The sequence below is a fragment of the Aquila chrysaetos genome, chromosome Z (genome assembly GCF_900496995.4).
Source record: "Aquila chrysaetos chrysaetos chromosome Z, bAquChr1.4, whole genome shotgun sequence".
In the NCBI taxonomy this organism is placed as follows: Eukaryota; Metazoa; Chordata; class Aves; order Accipitriformes; family Accipitridae; genus Aquila; species Aquila chrysaetos.
In genome coordinates this window covers 71,373,506-71,390,270 of record NC_044030.1, presented here as the reverse complement: position 1 = coordinate 71,390,270, position 16,765 = coordinate 71,373,506, and the positions used below count along the sequence as shown (strand labels likewise).

Genomic DNA, 16,765 nt, shown 5'->3' with positions numbered 1-16,765 from the left:
AGAAACATGCTCAGATGCTGCTAGTGAGAGGACAAACACACTTCCTCTTTCTCCATTAAAATCCAGTCTGTTTTGATAAAAGAGGAGTTTGAATTTGAGTCTCTCTCACCATTTTTCAGCTGTGTAAAAGCAGGTGGGATTTCCTAATCCAGTACTGTTTTGAAAGAAAAGTGTTTGCTATCTGATGACTCACCTTTATCAAATTTAGGGAGCTTGTTTTGTCTCAACACATTCTTTGCTTCTGTTTATCAATTCTTAAGCAACTCTGTGACTTTTTTTTCTAAAGCCTCCTAGAGAGATAAAGATTGTCATATTAGGCTAAGTTAATAACTCTTAAAATAAATGAAACAGCCAGATGATTAAAGCCGTTTCTTAAAACCATTTAAGAGTGAATTTATTGGAATTTTCAAGAATATTAATTACAGGCCTAATTTGGATTTCATTCAATGGGAGCTACATTTCTAAATCACTAAAACACTCACTGGCGTTTTCAGATGCAGCCAACTACATCTTTAGGGGCCTAAACCCACTGAAAAAAGACCTTTAGCCAGCATTTTCAGGGACAATAAAGTCATGTGCTGTAATAATCTCTTCCACAAAACAAGATGTTGAGATGACTTTACTGAAAAAAGTATTGATTTTATTTTGTTGCCAAGTACAAAATAGCAAAGGTCAAAAATAATGCTCAGGTACAGAGAGTGTGAGGTCACTCAGGTGAAGGTTTGGAAACTGGAAGTTTTTTCTTTTACATATTTGTGTGTCAAGTTTCGGGGATAAATGAAACTGTACCAGACAGTAAATCTTTCAAGTGTTGTTTTGATACTTCATGTACCAATATCAGGGAAGAAAGTTTTCTGATTGAATGACTAGTAGAAGTTATTTCTGATTGAATGACTAGCAGAAGTTATTTCTGATTCAATTCCCAAAAGAATGCACAGGAAACCAAACTTGAAGCACAGCTGGCAGCTGGGAGAGGACTTCTGTCATCTCGTAATCTCTCCATTTGATCTACTGAATCCAAGAGAACATGATAGGAGATAACACATACTCCGAAGAACTGGGAGGTGTAAACAAAACTATAAAGCCTGTCTTTTAAAGTAGGTCCAGTAAATGAAAATATTTCAATAGTATTTGAGCTGCAGATCTGGCTGTGTCTTATTTGTGATATTATAACAATTCCAGTTATTAAAAGCTATAAAAATGCATTTAGATCACACTTTGCTGCTTTTATACAGTACATGTAAGAGGAGGAACTGCAGCAGTGTTACAATTTCAAATACAAAGCAGTAATTGTTGAACAGATAAGGATCTAAGATTTGGGGGCCAGGAAAGCTGACTGTACAAAAAGAGGTCACCCCTAGGAAGCAGGTCCTGCTCTCCAAACTGGGGAGAGAACCGCAGCAGTGCTGCGTTCTTACAGCCGGCAGAGGAGAGTTCTGCGAGCCAGGGCTGTACGGAGCTTCCCAGCAGCCCATGCCTGAACCAGCGGGGACTCCTTCCCTTTGGTCGGGTGGTTCACAGGAGCCTCAGACATGCCTGTGTCAGCCTGGAAAGTTAGTTGCATGCTCTAATCCTGTGAAACCTGAGTATCTCTGATAGAACAAGCATGGAAATTAGGGTACACTCCACACTTTAGTCAATATTTAGGGTATACTTATACACTCAAAAGGCCGCTGGTTGCATTGATGGAAAAGCTATGAGGAGCTGAGATGCCATCATAAACCCACCTAGAAATCTGTGACTCAAGAGGGAAGCGTGACGGTAAAATCTGGAATCCACAGAAGAACATGAGGAAGAAAATAAATAGAACTGCTGGAAACGGTAGGATACTGATACCGTAGTGTAATGTATTTCAGCAATTTAGCATTCCTGGTGCTGTGCTGACCTGGGCCCAGGGGGATTGGATTCTGTCTAATACCCATTCGCTATACCCGTGTGGTGTCCAGGCAGTGCAGCATCCGAGTGCAAATGACATGGTGGAAAACGTGTGCCATTTCAGCTTGCATCAGCCAGGGTCACATCCCCTGCCTCCCCAGCACGCCGAAGACGGCGTTCGGGTGGAAGAGCTGCTGTGTGTGTTCAGAGTCAGAGCGAGCAATCCCAGCTCTTGCTCCTGGCAGAAGGCTTCCCACATGTCATTTCAGCAGGCAGAGGATGGAGCTATGCCAATGTACACGGTGTACACAATATTCCCTGGAAACTGGAAGAAGAGTTAGATGAGTTGCCTCATCCCTGTTAGGAGGCTGTTGGCTCATCAGAGAAGATAATTTTGTTTCTTGTTTCCTCTTATCTGTTTTGGAAGGAGTCAATCTCTTTCATCATATATGCATCCGTGGGAGTATGCTACCTATTCTCTAGTGACCTTGCTCCAGATGTTCATCTTTATTTTTTTCAGGGAACCTATCAGCAGCTGCTTCTATCTACTCTCATCTGCTGTGTTTTCTCCCCGTTTGCAGTTTGTAGTTAGACTTAACAATTACAAAACAAATACAGGAGACAACACTGAGGAGCTAATTTAAGTCAAATGCAGTGAATGAAAACAAACAGTAATTAGTAAGGGAAGAGGAGGAAGAACAGAATTACACTGCTATATTAAGTATTTTGGCTCACTAGGTAAATATTTGAAGTATGCATTCTATAGCACTTACTCTTTTTAAGACCTCTCTTTTCCCTCATTTGCTGCTTTCCACGTATGTGTCTCTGAGGAAAAGTGCCTTTGACTGAGATGGCTTTGTGGAAATACTAAATTAGTTTGAAGTTTCCAAGGAAGGAGGGAGGGGATTGGAGACTGTGCACATGGGAGAAGGAAATGCTGTGCAGTGGAAGGGAGACTATGGAGTGGGCAGCTGGACTGGCATCATTGTTAGTCTTCAAAGAAAGGCCTTGACAGACACATGCAATCCTCAATGCTAATTACGAGAAATTCAGCAAGGAGGGTAGGAAGGACCTAGCTGAAGGATTTGTATAGGGGATTGAATGAACAAAAGCAATAGAGATTATCTTTATAATAGCTTCGGATGCCACACTTTGAGCCCAATGAACAGGCTTGGAACAGCTGAGAGCAGAGATTGTTTGGAATAGGTGAAATGGTTTTGGTCAATTTAAACTGAACTAGTATCTGGAAAGGTATCTGTAAAATTATGTAAGTAGAGAAAAAAGAGATTAATGACTGGAAAAACAGAAACAAAACAGGCAACAGCGCAAAGATGATTGCAGACAAAGAAGAATAAGGACCAAGAAACAGACTGGGCAAATGGAGCAATGAGAAGGAGTTGCATACTGGCTTTTTAAAGTAGAAATCACAGGGGAGGTTGCCATGAAAGCAGGGTGGGAGAGAAGAGGATTTAAGTCTACCAATAGATCTAGGAGGTACAGTGAGCACTTGCTATAAGACATTGTTAGGAACACCTTGTCATTTGGCTGGTAATCTGACCAACAACATTCTTGTGTGCAGGTGATGTTTTCTGCCAGTGCTTTCCCTAGCACATAGATGTTTGAGAAGTCATTTTAATGCTACAATCATCCATAGTTGATAAAGTCTGGTATCTGTTCGCAGTGCCGTATGCCACAGGTATCTTCGTCATGGGGCTTGCTTCATCATGTTACTGTTTCTTTTTAATAATTTTGATTCTTCTCTGCTTTTTACCATGATTTTTTTTCCTGGGAATCTTGCGCTTATTCTTCTTCATCCATTTTTTAACTTTTCTAATCCGTGGGCTTACACAGAACTTTCTGCCTTCTATGTAGAGACTGCCAGAGCAAAAATTGGTTGTCAGTTTCAAAGAAAAAATGTAACCCCCCAACTTTTTTAAATGATCATACTTTTCACTCACCTATGAAGACCACAAAGTTAGAATTGGTTAATCTTAACTTATATTTTATACTATGTCTATTCACTTTTGTATGGTTGCAGTTATGTAAAAGTTAGGGTCTAAGGTTTACATGATTACACTTGTCTTCCAAAATCTGAAAAAAGCTTTACTACTTCAGTGGGTCTGAAAAGTGCCACAGTGCAAACCAGCACATTTCTATGGCCAATAAATAAGTAGACCTATTATTATTATTATTATTATTATTATTATTATTATTGTTGTCACAATCATAATGCAAATGTCTAGAAATAAAAAATGTCCAGGATTTCTTTGAAATTTATCAACTTAACCCCAATAGTGTGATATTGTACCAGCCAAAAAAAAAAAAAAAAAGAAATAGCTTATGTACAAAAATAAAGCTGATTTAATGAGTTTAGGCAAGGCTTGTAGAGGATCAACAGTTGGGAAAAAAGAGAGAAGTCTTGAGGTGCATGAGTCATTCTTCAGTTCTGAAAATAAAGCAAGTGTCAAAGTGCAGGCTGAATAATGATCAATATTATTACTGAAAAGAAAATTCAATTGTAGCAGTCAGAATTTTAAATAGCACAAGGAAGGACAGTTCTCAAATCACACACAATCTTGTTTTTCATTGAATTTGTGTTAGTATTCTAAGATTCTACTTGTTTAAATGGTGCCTCATGGGTTTTAACTTGACAGTACCCCTTTCACATTGAACAACCCAAAACATCTCTTACATAATAGCTTCTAGGTGACACAGGCCAGCTGCTTTCTGGATTTCAAATCTCTCCACTCTTCGGAGAATTCCTTTGGGAATTTCATCTGAAACTTTCGTGCAACAGTTAAAGGCCCCAGGAAACAAAGCTAAAAATAGTAATAACAATGTTAGAAACAACACAGATGTGAAGGGGACAAGTCATAGCTTCACTTCACAGAATCACAGAATGGTTGAGGTTGGAAGGGAGCTCTGGAGGTCATCTGGTCCAAACCTACTGCTCAGGCAGGGCCACCTGGAGCCACTTGTCCAGGACCATGTCCAGACATCTTTTGAATATCTCCAAGGACAGAGACTCCACAACATATCTGGGCAACCTGCTCCAGTGTTTAACCACCCTCACAGCAAAAAAAAGGGTTTTCCTGTGTTCGGATTGAACTTCACGTGTTTTAATTTGTGCCCATTACCTCTTGTCCTGTCAGTGGGCACTACTGCGAAAAGCCTGGCTCCCTCTTCTTCTTTCATTCCCATCAGGTATGGGAAAGATGGTTACAACACCCTGATGAGAACTCCCTTGAGCCTTCTTTTCTCCAGGCTAAATAGTCCCATCTCTCTCAGCCTTCCTTCATAGGCAAGATGCTCCAGTCCATCATCTTTGTGGCCCTTTGCTGGACTCTCTCCAGTAAGTCCATGTCTCTCTTGTACTGGGGAGCCCAGAACTGGACCCAGCACTCCAGATGTGGCCTCACTAGTGCTGAGGAGAGGGGAAGGATCACCTCCCTTGAACCTGTGACTGGTACCCCCTGCTCCCAACCCCTGGTAATGTGGTTAGCATAACTAATGCCATTTCATGAGGCAAGCAGCCATTCTCCATGACCGAGCGAGCCACATATTCATTCTCTTTCCCTCATTATATGGCCCTGAAGGTCCTGTGAACCAAGTAGATGAATGAAACAGATTTCTTCTTTCCTTCCTTACTGGCTCCTAGCGTGTACTGCTGCCTGGCATAATTCCTTCCCAGATGCAGGACTTTGCATTTCCCCTTGTCGAACTTCATGAGATTCCTCTCTGCCCATTTCTACAGCCTGTTGAGGTCTATCTGTGAGGCAGCAAAACCATGTGGTACATCAGCCACTCCTCCCAGTTTTTTATCGTCTGTAAACTTCCTGAGGGCACATTCTGTCCCATCATCCAGGTCATTAATGAAGATGTTGAACACTACTGGGCCCCATGTTGACCCCTGGGGTACACCACTGCTGACTTGCTTCCAACTGGACTTTGTGCCACTGATCACAACCCTCTGGACCTGGTCATTTGGCCAGTTTTCAGTTCACCTCACTATTCATTCATCTAACCTGATGATTAAAAAGCATTAAAAATCATTAAAGCATGATTTCCCCTTCATAAATCCATGCTGACTACTCCTGATCACTGTCTTGTCCTTCAGATCTTTGGAAATGCTTTCCAGGAGGATTTTCTCCATCACCTTTCCAGGGATTGAGGTGAGGTTGACCAGCCTATAGTTCCCTGGATCTTCCTCTTGCTTTTCTTGAAGATAGAAGTGATATTCACTCTCTTCCAGTCTTCAGGAACCTCTCTCACTTGCCGTGACTGTTCAAAGATAGTTGACAGTGGCCTCACAATGACATGAGGCAGCCTCCTCAGCACTGGTGGGTGGTACATCCCATCTGTCCCCATGGCCTTACATAGGTCCAATGTATTCAAGTGCTCCTGTGGTGGTGGATTTCCTTCCCCCCCTCCAGGCTGATTTATGAACTCGAGAAGGCTCGCTAGGCCTTAGCATAAGTGTAATGAGTCGGGCGGTTAAGCGACCCTTGTCTGTGCCGGGAGCTCACACAGCTAAGACAGGGAGATACGCTGCGTGTCTCAAGGACTCCTGCTGCCCGACGGAGGCTGGGGGATGGGAGAAGGGACAGCCAGTTCTCATAGCAACCTACAGCCAGTTCTTTCTCATAACAACCTTGACACATTACAGTCTCTCAGGTTGAGAACCTCAGCCTTATCCGTGTAATTTGTCACCAGTTGCCCTGCCCCATTCAGCAGCGGGTTCACATATTCCCTCCTCTTTCTTTTGCTATTTATGTACTTGTGGAATCCTTCTTGTTGCATGTCACATCCCTTGCGGGATTCAACTCCAGCTCAGCCTTGGCTTTCCTTACACCGTTCCTACATGATCAGACAGCAACGCTACACTCCACCTGGGTCACCTGCCTCTGCTTCCACCCTTTCATTCCACACTTTGTTTGTATGTTCGAGTTCAGTTAGGAGCTCTGTGCTCATCCATGCAGGCCTCCTGCCACTTTGTTTGGTTTTCTGTTTGTCGGGACAGACCTTTCTAGAGCTTGGAGTAGGTAACCCTTGAATATCAGCCAGCTCTCCTCAACCCCTCTTCTCTCCAGGGTCATATTCCATGGGATTCATCCAAGCAGGTCTCTGCAGAGATTGTAAATCTGCTCTCCTGAAATCCAGGGCTGTGACCTTGCTTTTGCCCTGCTCCCTTCTCCTAGGATACTGAACTCCACCACCTTATGGACACTGCAGCCAATGCTGCTTCTGACTTTTATGTCCCTGACCAGTTCTTCCTTGTTTGCAAGTATCTGGTCTAGCTGAGGGCTTTTCATTGCTGGTTCCTTGATTACTTGTGCCAGAAGATGTCATCAATGCACTCAAAAAATCTTGTAGGTTGCTTGAGCGCTGCTGTATTTTCCTTCTAGCAGATATCAGGGTGGTTAAAGTCCCCCATGAGACCAGGGCCCCTGAATGTGAAGCTTTTTCCAGCTGTCTGAAGAAGCCCTTGTCTACTTGTTCCTGTCAGGAGGTCTATAGCAGACACCCACTACAATGTCACCCATATTGGTCTGCCCACTGATACTGACCCATAAGCTCTCAGTTGGCTTATCGTCCATCCCCAGGCAGAGGTCCATGCATTCCTGTTGCTCTCCTGCATAAAGGGCACCTCCCTTTCCTCACCTTCCAGCCTGTTCTTCCTAAAAGCCCCTATCCCTCCACTGCAGCACACCAGTCACCTGAGCCATCCCACCATGTCTCTGTGATCCCCGCGAGGTCCCAGCCCTGTACCTGCAGACAGACTTCTGACTCCTGTTTGCTCCCCATGCTGGATGCATTAGTGGAAGGGCATTTCAGAGAGCTGTCAACAGTTAGTTATCTTTACAGCTTATGGGATGAGACTCCATCCTTTCAGCATCTCCCACAAGACAGATAGATAGGTGTTTTTGTTGTTTAAGGAACAGCTTCTTCCACTTCTCCTTCTGCATACATATATAAAGGCTTGTTACAGTAAAATAAAAATTATTTAAAAAAAGATTTAAGTGTTTTGTTTGTGGAAGAAGATCACCAACATTAATGACACAGGAAATGTCAGGAGTATAATTTAAAAGCTCTGCCTTGTGAGGTTGAATCAGGCCCATTATCTTTTGTCTTTGAAATTATTAATGCTGTTGCTGGGTTTTGTGTATTCTTTTGCCCCAAGGGCTCCCATGGCTGAATGTGTCTCCACTAGGGAATGATCTCCTGCAGATTTTTTCCTGCTTGCTAATACCATCTTGAAACTAAAAAGTCACTGAACCTTAAAAAGCAGATCATAACTAAAGATTTTTTTGATGACAAATACTAACATTTTGTTGTTTGATTTTCTTCTGCTCTAGCACAGAAGTAGATCTTCTAAAAAAGATTCCCTCCATCAGCTCAAGGACGAGCAAAGCTCTGTGGCACAGGGATTTATCTAGGATGTGAGGGTCTCAAGACAAAACACACACTTTGAAGTGAGCACAGCAAGGACCTCTGTGTCCCAGTCCCTGACCTAATCTGGGAGAAGTGGGGAGCAGAGACTTCTTCCTATTTGTTTTATTATTTTTTTTCCTAGCCTATAAATCACGCTGTTCCTTCAGTGATCATTTAGCCTTGGACTGCAAGAGTTACAGAGCAAGAAAAAAGAAGCAGGAGAATCAATATTTCAGTTCCTGTAAGCAGGAGATGAGAAGTCTGTTTACAAATTTTCCTGTAAGCAAGAAGATTGTGTGCTCTGTTCCTTACAAGAGTGCTCGCTGAGCCCTGGACTAACAGATGTCGGCAAAGCTGTAGCAGTAAGCTCGAGCAGCTAGCAATGTAGCAGGAGCTACCGAAGACCAGTCACACTATCCGCTGCAGCTTGCAGGGGGCTTTTGTACCAGTGGGGTTACAGACCCCTGGGATTTCACAGTCGGACAGGAGGGTAAAAGAAAGCAGCTGACCTATCAGTTGCCTCCTCAGCAACCCAGAGAGGAGGGCTATAAATAATCATATGGCGCAGAAGGATTAATTAAGTGTTGAGTGTTACCTATATTATTTCCCCATTGTCCTTTGTTTTTCTCTCTTCGACAGCATACTACTTGTGAAGCCAATTAATGGATATTTGCAGATGGGAATTCAGCTCATGGAGCACCACTAAGATTAATTTTTTCTGAGGGCTCAAGAGAGACTGTCGGTGACACCGAAGGATGAGCTTCTGTTGTCACCAGTCAGCCCCTGGCAGAAAGATTATGTGGGATAAAAACTCAAGGAAGGGTAATTATACCTTGAACTCTATCTGAGGTTGCTGGCTATGCTTTTTGGAGATGTCTAGTCCTGTGCTTCTTTGGGGTCTAGTAAACTAAAATACTTGGCAAGGCCAGCACTTCCAGCCTCCCATGGAATGGCTGGATATTACAGAAGGTCTTAGGGTGAGCCAGCTGCCTCCTGAACTCTTCTTCAGCTGGTTTCTCTGGTGCCCCGTTACCATCTCTTGCCCTCATCCCACTTTATGTACTCAGAAGCCTCACTTGCTTTGATCCTCAGATCTGAACCATCTGTATTGCACTTTATAGTGCAATATAGTGCACTATATAGCACCATGTTTGTCATTTGTACACTTTATAACTAAAAATTAAGAAATTTTTATTGGTTTACTTTTATAGTTTTATAAGGAAAAATATACACAAGCTGATATAAGGAAAATAAAGTAAAATTCTTGATGCATCCAGGTGGGCTTATGAGTATCTCACTGGCCACTCATGACAGACTGCCCTTTTGCAAAGAACTTAGCCAACAGGAATTGCATTTTTTAGAAACTTGTTTATAAGTGCACCTTTAGATACCACTTATATAAATAGACTACTAGTTTTAGAGTGAATTCAATTACCTGATGCTCAGTCAACCTTTGAATTGGAGCATTAAGCCACTGACATCTAACTCATGCAGCTCCACAAAAAGGCGTGCCTCTCAACATGAGACTGTGCAACAGACTGCATGTGAAACTGGTGAATACACCAACAGAAAGCAGATTGAAATTTTGTATAAAATGTGAATGAGGTGGTCCTTATGTTCTTGCTAAAGAGTCAAAAGCATTTCTTATGGAGATTGAGAGCCTGCTAGTAAGTTTTTATTGGAGGTGCGTGCCTGTGGAGGCTATCTTGTTTTCATAGGTTTGTATGGGTGTTTGCTCTGAGGAATTCTTATCTGCACTGTTTTTTTGATGAAAAAAAGGTGTCACTTTTAAATAATTTTTTTTGTTGCTGTTCTGTGCATGAAAGTACAGCTACAATATGGAAAATAGAAATCAATTATCTTTGAATCACAGATGAATACATGGCATCAGGGTCTTTTCGTCAGACAACATGAAAGTGTCATCAGCAACCTTGTGTTGACAGAGGCACTTGTGATAACTGGTACCTTTTTACATGGGAGTCAGTTTTAAAAGCATTTGTTTTGTTTTCTTTTCCTGAGTGTGAAGAACAATCAGGGCAGTGAGCCAAGGAATTCCTGTATTTCCCCAGAGCCCCAGGAGAGGGGATGCTGCTCTCCTGGAGCACTGAGCCATCCTGCAGCTCTGTTGCCCAGTCCATTATTACCGTAACTGCGCTCTAATCCCACAAGTGCAAAGGAACCAGGAGGTAATAAGCAAGCTAATCATTTCAGCCCAACCCAATACCAGACGCTGTTTGTGGTTTCAGCAATTAGATCAGGCTTGGTAGTAATCATTGGTCTAAACAGTGGTTAAAAGGAAAGAACTGTGGTTTTCCACAAGGATGTTGGCATCGCCTTTTGGGTGCCGTTTATCAGTCAAAGAGATTTTTTCAGTGCTGCCCATTTCGTTTGTCTCTACGGCTCAAAGGCACAATCAGAAATCCATAGCTGCTTATCCAAAAATTTTTTAGGCCTGTTGTCTGACATTAAGCCTCTTTAACCAGAAAGCTAAAAGAGCTGCTGAAAGGACCAACAAGGTCAGCAATGGATCTTGAGACAGGTCCACTCGGGGATTGCTCTGTCATTATTTCAGCAGGTGGCGTTATCTGTTTTGGTATTTATTCCCTGTGAACTCTCACCAGGGAAAGACCTATTGCTTTTTAAAGGTTTTGTTTCATATTTTTGGGTGGTATCTAAATACTTCAATCTTGCAGAAAAGTCCACTGGAGCAACTTAAGCACCCCTGCAGAGGGCAAGCAAAATATTAACTGGAAAAATACCTTCACTCACCCCACCTTTTCTCTCAAGGATGCCTAAAAAGGATCTCCTTTTCAGATGCATGTGGGTTGTGGGATAGAATAGTGCTGATCTTTTAATTATACTGGATTTATTTAACATGCTATGTATAGCTTTATCAATTTCAAAAGAGGTGGAGAGAAAAGAAAGCTTTGCCTTTCTAGTGAGAATAAATTGTTTAACACATTTGAAAAAAAAACAATTGATTTTTTTCTTAAAAAAAAGAAAATCCCTGAAATTCTGAATTATTTTGAAACAGTGCTCGTTGTTCAAGGAATGTAGCACAAGAACTTAATTTAAACTTCCCATGGTGGTTTGTTTCCTTGGAAGCCTGTCAAATCTTGGTGGCCCAGTAGTGAGTCACTTTCTTAGGGCTGAAAGGATCAAAAGTAGTTGGCAACTAGAGATTACTGTTTTCACCTGCATTCAGCTAGACCTGTTAGAAGCTCTTCAAAAGAGAGCTCAAACTCGGTGAGTTTGAATTGGTGTGATTGGAGTGCTAGAGAATGAAGAACGGTGAAAACAACAGCTCTGATGGAACAAGACCTCCGTGAGTACTGCTCATTATATCTGGCTTTACACTTCTGTTGATCAGTATCAACTCTCTTCGACTGCTGAAAGTTTCTTTTTCCATTTCCTGTCAGCTGCCTGGCCAAACTCAGTCCACAGAAACTTTTCTCATCCCTTCTGCTTTGCTTTTTTCATCATCATTCACAAACTTGAGAGCCACACGTTAAACAGCTGAGGAAGGCCATGTCATCTAGGGTTCAGGCAAGAGACATAGAAAGCAGTTATTGCTGCCTGCTCAGTTTCTGGGGCAGCAAAGAACATTTCCCTCCTTCAGTTTTGAGCTTGTATTCTTCGATTTGCCCACCCAGTAAGGGAAACTCTAGTGCCTGATGAAGAGCACTCCTCTGGCATACAGTGGGAGTAGCTGGTGGCTGTTCTGCTGCTCTCTGGCTGCAGATTTTAGGCAGGTAGGACTGGGTTAATGTCTCAGTATGTGTAGGGCAGACCACTGGCAAGGAGAAACACAGCAGTCATTGGTTCAGTCAGGTGCTTCTGTAGAAAATTTAACATGGCAGGGCAGGTCTTTGCCTCATGAAGGGGGCGGCCAGATAGAGAGGAAGGAGGAGATGAAGCCACATGGAAATAGATGGGAACTGATGGAGCCATTGCATTCCCCACCCCTGTGCTTGCTCTTAATTATGCTTGGTTTCATTTTGGCCTCTTTTGACTAAACACAATAGGAAAAGCTGGTCTTTAGGCGAGAACAGTGGAAAAGGCATTTTTGGTCCCTGTGTCCATTTCTCTCTGCTCCGGACCCCACCCAGCTGCCTTAGGCAGGCCTTGTGCAGCTCTTTTCCTGACAGGTTTCACTTCAGCAGTTAAGTGTTTTGACCTGGCCTTTGGTGGTCCCTCCTGAATCCTGCTGGCAGCACAGAGGAGCCTGCCAGTGCTGCTGGCAGAGCACTCAGCTGACCTTTGTGAACTGGATGTGAGCCATGGACTGCTAAGTGAAAGGCCATGCCGTAGGTGTTCTCTGTAACCACAAAACCAGAAAGACGGTTCTTGGACTTACACAGAGGGAGCCCAGCAAGGGTGCATATAGTAACTAAGCAGAATGGGTTCCCCCCAACACACTGTGTGGTCTGAGGGACAGCTTCTTTTGCACGGTGAGATCCATAAACCTGAGGCACTTTCTGTACCTATGCTGAAATGTTAGCCCTGCTGCTAATGTGCCTCAAGTTCGCCATGAACTGATGCAGCTCTGCACCGATTGCACAACTTTGGCACACCTGGGGCTATTAGCAGCAGGCATTAGTGTTTCCTAATGGAATTCTTTTGTGGTTACAAAGTAGGCTTTGTACATCTGGAAAAAAAACCCTTTGCATTGATTAATCGGATTAATGTCTTGCTTAGTCAGAACATAATATGTACTGAAATGCTCTGGTCTCAATACAGCCATTTCTATAGACAAGTTTCAGCTCTCAATCCAGCGTTCTTGGCTTGTGAACATAGAATCCAGCCTCTGCCCTTGGAAGGAAGTTTACTATTACATCACCTACACTTTGTATTAACTACTGTAAGGCAGCTCATTTAGTACTCCTTTGTTCATGAAGCTGCCAGAAAATGTTCCTCTCATCTAAAACAAACTTGAGCCTATTTTAAGGTTCAGTACCTCAAAGCAGGTCTTTCTTTTCATCTTAACCTAAAGCAAGTCAATAACTATTTCATTATGCAGAGGGCTCTGATCCTGGTTGACTGGTGAACAAAGCAGTATGCTAGAATTCTTGGCAAATGTAGCATAGCTGTCCTTTGTAAAAACAGGGAGGTTGCTTAACAGCTGGAGATGAGACGGGAACTCAAATGCTGAAAAATGCTCTAATGCACCCTACTATTTTGGCTGCATGATAATACACACAGTTAAAGCATAATTCTGAGAAAAACACAAAATAGAAAGGATTCTAAGCTATACCTTCTGAAGTGGTGGAAATAACCATAAATAAAGTATAAATCATAATATATAAATATAGAAATCATACTATATAATTTTGTTGCCAAGAGTAAATACAAATGAAGTTATGCAGTGATGCTTTTCCTGTTCTGCTATGAGGACTGCTGTTAATATGGACATTTTCAAGGCTGGAAGGCTGACTGGAGATGGACAGATGAGTATGTCATATAAGTCATGGTTTTCAAATGGGTCTTTGTCCATCCAATCACTATCAGTTTGCAAGCTGTCTGTCCCCATACAACATCCTTGGTGCTCTGGACTACAGAGCATTCAAGGAAATGCAGGCTGAAAATTGGCAAAACAGCATGTAATACTGATGTGGTCAAACAAACACTAGTATCCAATGCCTTATCAGAATGTGAAATTTCTGCTATTCCTAGCAAAAACCAACCACATAATGTCTTGCACATTAAGATGCAAAAAGAAGCTGTCATATGAACATACATCTATTTTTTTTTCTATAAAGCAATACAATTTGGTAAGAGGGAACCCATCTCCCACACTGCACAGATTACCCTGACTTTGACCAGACCAGCATTACTGGAATAACTTGACTAGGATAACTCCAGCTAACTCCTTTGGGAACACCTGTACAGTCTTATTTAGCTGTTATTCCTACCTGTAGCATTCAACACTCGCTTTGGATCCTTTTACTGCATAGGAATTACCAAATTTCTCTCTTCGTATCTTCAAGATAAAATACATGTAGGAGCTTCTGAAAGAGAACTTCTTTCTTCTCAAATTGAAATTCAAACAAACACTTTTGAAATAAGTTCCCTTGTTCAACCTGCTGCATACTCTGTCATGCAGTGCTGCCCAATTCACTGCAGATGTGCCAGCATCTGGCACTCTGTAAATCCCTGGCACTGAGATGGGATGATGGAAGACTACCAGGGTTTTTTTTAAGTGAAATTGCAAAAACTTCTTTTGAATTATATTATGGGTGAAAAAAAAAAAAAAAAAAATCCCCGTCACACTCTACAAAATAATCTTGATCTCATTTTCTGGCACTGCCTGGCAGAGCTGTGTTCCTGCATGCGGCTGGGTGTAATTTTGGCCACCAGATGGCTTTCCTGGCCTCTGTCAACAGCTAACAATTCACATCCACACACAAAGGAAACTTTTGCAAGTGTGCATGTACCAGCCCAAATCTTACTTGTGTATCTGTACCATGATCCTGAAATTAATGGATGCATAATGGCTAGCCTAAGAAGCATAAGCCTAGCTAGGGTCAACCTTAAATCTACTTCAGATCAGGGTAGGGTGTGCCTGTACCCGGACAGCCACATTCAGTTCTGCCCATTTTTATTGTGGGTTCTGCGATTTGAATATTGTTGCTAAGAATGGAGCGTGTTTGCATGAGGAAAGTTAGGTGGTAAAGGTATTTCCCCTGTTCCAGATGGTTCAGTATAAAAGAACATGTTCTAAGAGAACCTTTACTTTGACCTGCACACGTACGTGCCAGTCCTATTGTGCAAGACCTTGCTGACTGGCCAAATCATAAATCTAATAGAAAAGCATTTGCAGAGCCTTCCCAGACCAGCAGGTGCAGTAGCCATTTTAATAGGGTAACATTTTAAGGCAGATTTTGTCCATGCATTGTCTAAATCCTCAAGGAACTCCACAATTCCTACTCCTACTGAGGTAAGTGGAGCTTGAGAAAGGAAGATCTCAAAGGCTGAAGTGCTCCAGAATTTAACTTATCTTCCCTGTGAACACAGCTTATTTTACAGTAGAAAATTACAAAGAAAAACTAAGAATTCAAGCACAGCACTGGCTGATATGTTTTGAAATTTTTTTAAACTTTGATGAAAATGCAAGAAGAAAAAAGCAAGTGTTATTACATCTCCTGAGTCCTCCAGACATGCTGCACTGAACACAGAGCAAAGGTGCATGCAAAACCACTTTTCTGCTGAGAAAAATCTGTTTATGTGAAGTTGGTCATAAAAAGATTCTTGAAATCTTTGCTATCCAGGGCAATTTAACTTTGAAGGAAAAAGACCAAGTGATTTTCTAAACATATTGCCTCTCAAGAAGCTTGGAAAGAAGGAAGTTGCAGCTGAACTGGAGAGATCCCTTTAAACAAATAGTGACATTTTATTAGGTGTTCCCTCAGGAAATCACTGCTTTAAAGGTCTTACGCCTTCAGCAGTTAAAATCTTCCAGCTATGATGTTCTCGATAACATTTGCTATGACAAATCACCCACTTGGCTTTTCCTTGCTTAAGCCATTTTACAGAATCATAAAGTCCCCACATCTGTTGTGGAACCATTGAGGAAATGCTCAGGGGAAGCCCTGACTCCACTGAAACAAATGCCAATTGTTCTGTGCAGTTTAAGACAGCCAGGTTTCACCTTTTAAATCTTCCCATGCTACAGCACAGACCTTTAAGCTGTCATCTGTGGTCCCATGCAGAGCTGCAAAGGCTCAAGCAGACACAGTTCCAGGCAGACCCCCTTGGGGTCTTCTTTTCTTTTACTTTTAGGAGATTAAAGTATAGAAGTAGATAAAGTACAATTTTACTTACTCTCAGATGTCTGACTGACCGCGACTGCTAGAAGAGCCAAAACAGTGACCAAGTTCACATCCATTCCTCCTAGGAGCACAGCTACAGAGCAGACGGTGAGCTGCAGGAGCCAACACCTGACCCTACCTCCCAGCTGCTGGGGACGAACGTGACTCAAAGCCCCACCCTGAGCAGCAGCTCGACGTTGGCTCCGTCCTGTGTGGCACTATGGACTTCAGCGGGATTCCTCTTCTCACCTGTAGATGCGTGGTTAAGTGTTTTGCCGGATAGGAAAACAGGCTATTTTTCACACAGTACCCCAAGATCGTACTGACTTACAGCTGGGTCCTCCCAGCCCTCCTCACTGTTGAGGCTCTTCAACAACAGAAATGCCGAGGGTAGAAATACTTCAGAAACAAATATTTGCAGGATTAAGGCAGAAGAAAAAAAACTCTGCTATTAGGTATCATCTCCGTGAAATCTAAACATGCAGCATTGTGGGCCAAACCTGCTGTAGTACAAACAGGCACAACCTCAAGAAGACCCTATCCTTGCACTAGCTTTGCATTTGACCTGTGTTTTCAGCCTGTAAGGAGCCTGAGCAAGGCCCATGTTATTTAGCACATCTTACCCCGTTACTCCCTGTTTGCCCAATGGT

General features: G+C 42.5%; 1 protein-coding gene across 2 annotated transcripts; it reads right to left on the bottom strand.

Annotated features, from left to right (window-relative positions):
• Nucleotides 1-2,972: 2,972 nt before the first annotated feature.
• On the bottom strand, nt 2,973-16,487 carry CCL28 (C-C motif chemokine ligand 28). 2 transcript variants are annotated; one of them, XM_030005580.2, is made up of 3 exons: nt 16,129-16,487; nt 4,568-4,694; nt 2,973-3,750 (listed from the first exon to the last, which is right to left on the bottom strand). In XM_030005580.2, the coding sequence occupies exons 1-3, from the start codon at nt 16,190-16,192 to the stop codon at nt 3,603-3,605; spliced, it is 339 nt and encodes a 112-aa protein (XP_029861440.1). In that variant the 5' UTR covers nt 16,193-16,487; the 3' UTR covers nt 2,973-3,602. The 2 variants fall into 2 exon arrangements, with proteins under 2 accessions (XP_029861440.1, XP_040977042.1); XM_041121108.1 differs by having other exon boundaries at nt 4,568-4,652.
• Nucleotides 16,488-16,765: the final 278 nt, after the last annotated feature.

Coding starts and splice junctions, on each gene's coding strand:
- CCL28 (XM_030005580.2), bottom strand. CDS start 16,192: ATGGATGTGAACTTGGTCACTGTTTTGGCTCTTCTAGCAGTCGCGGTC. Junction 4,695..16,128: donor GGTCAGTCAGACATCTGAGA/GTAAGTAAAATT, acceptor TACTATTTTTAG/CTTTGTTTCCTGGGGCCTTT. Junction 3,751..4,567: donor TGTCACCTAGAAGCTATTAT/GTAAGAGATGTT, acceptor TTGCTCTGGCAG/TCTCTACATAGAAGGCAGAA.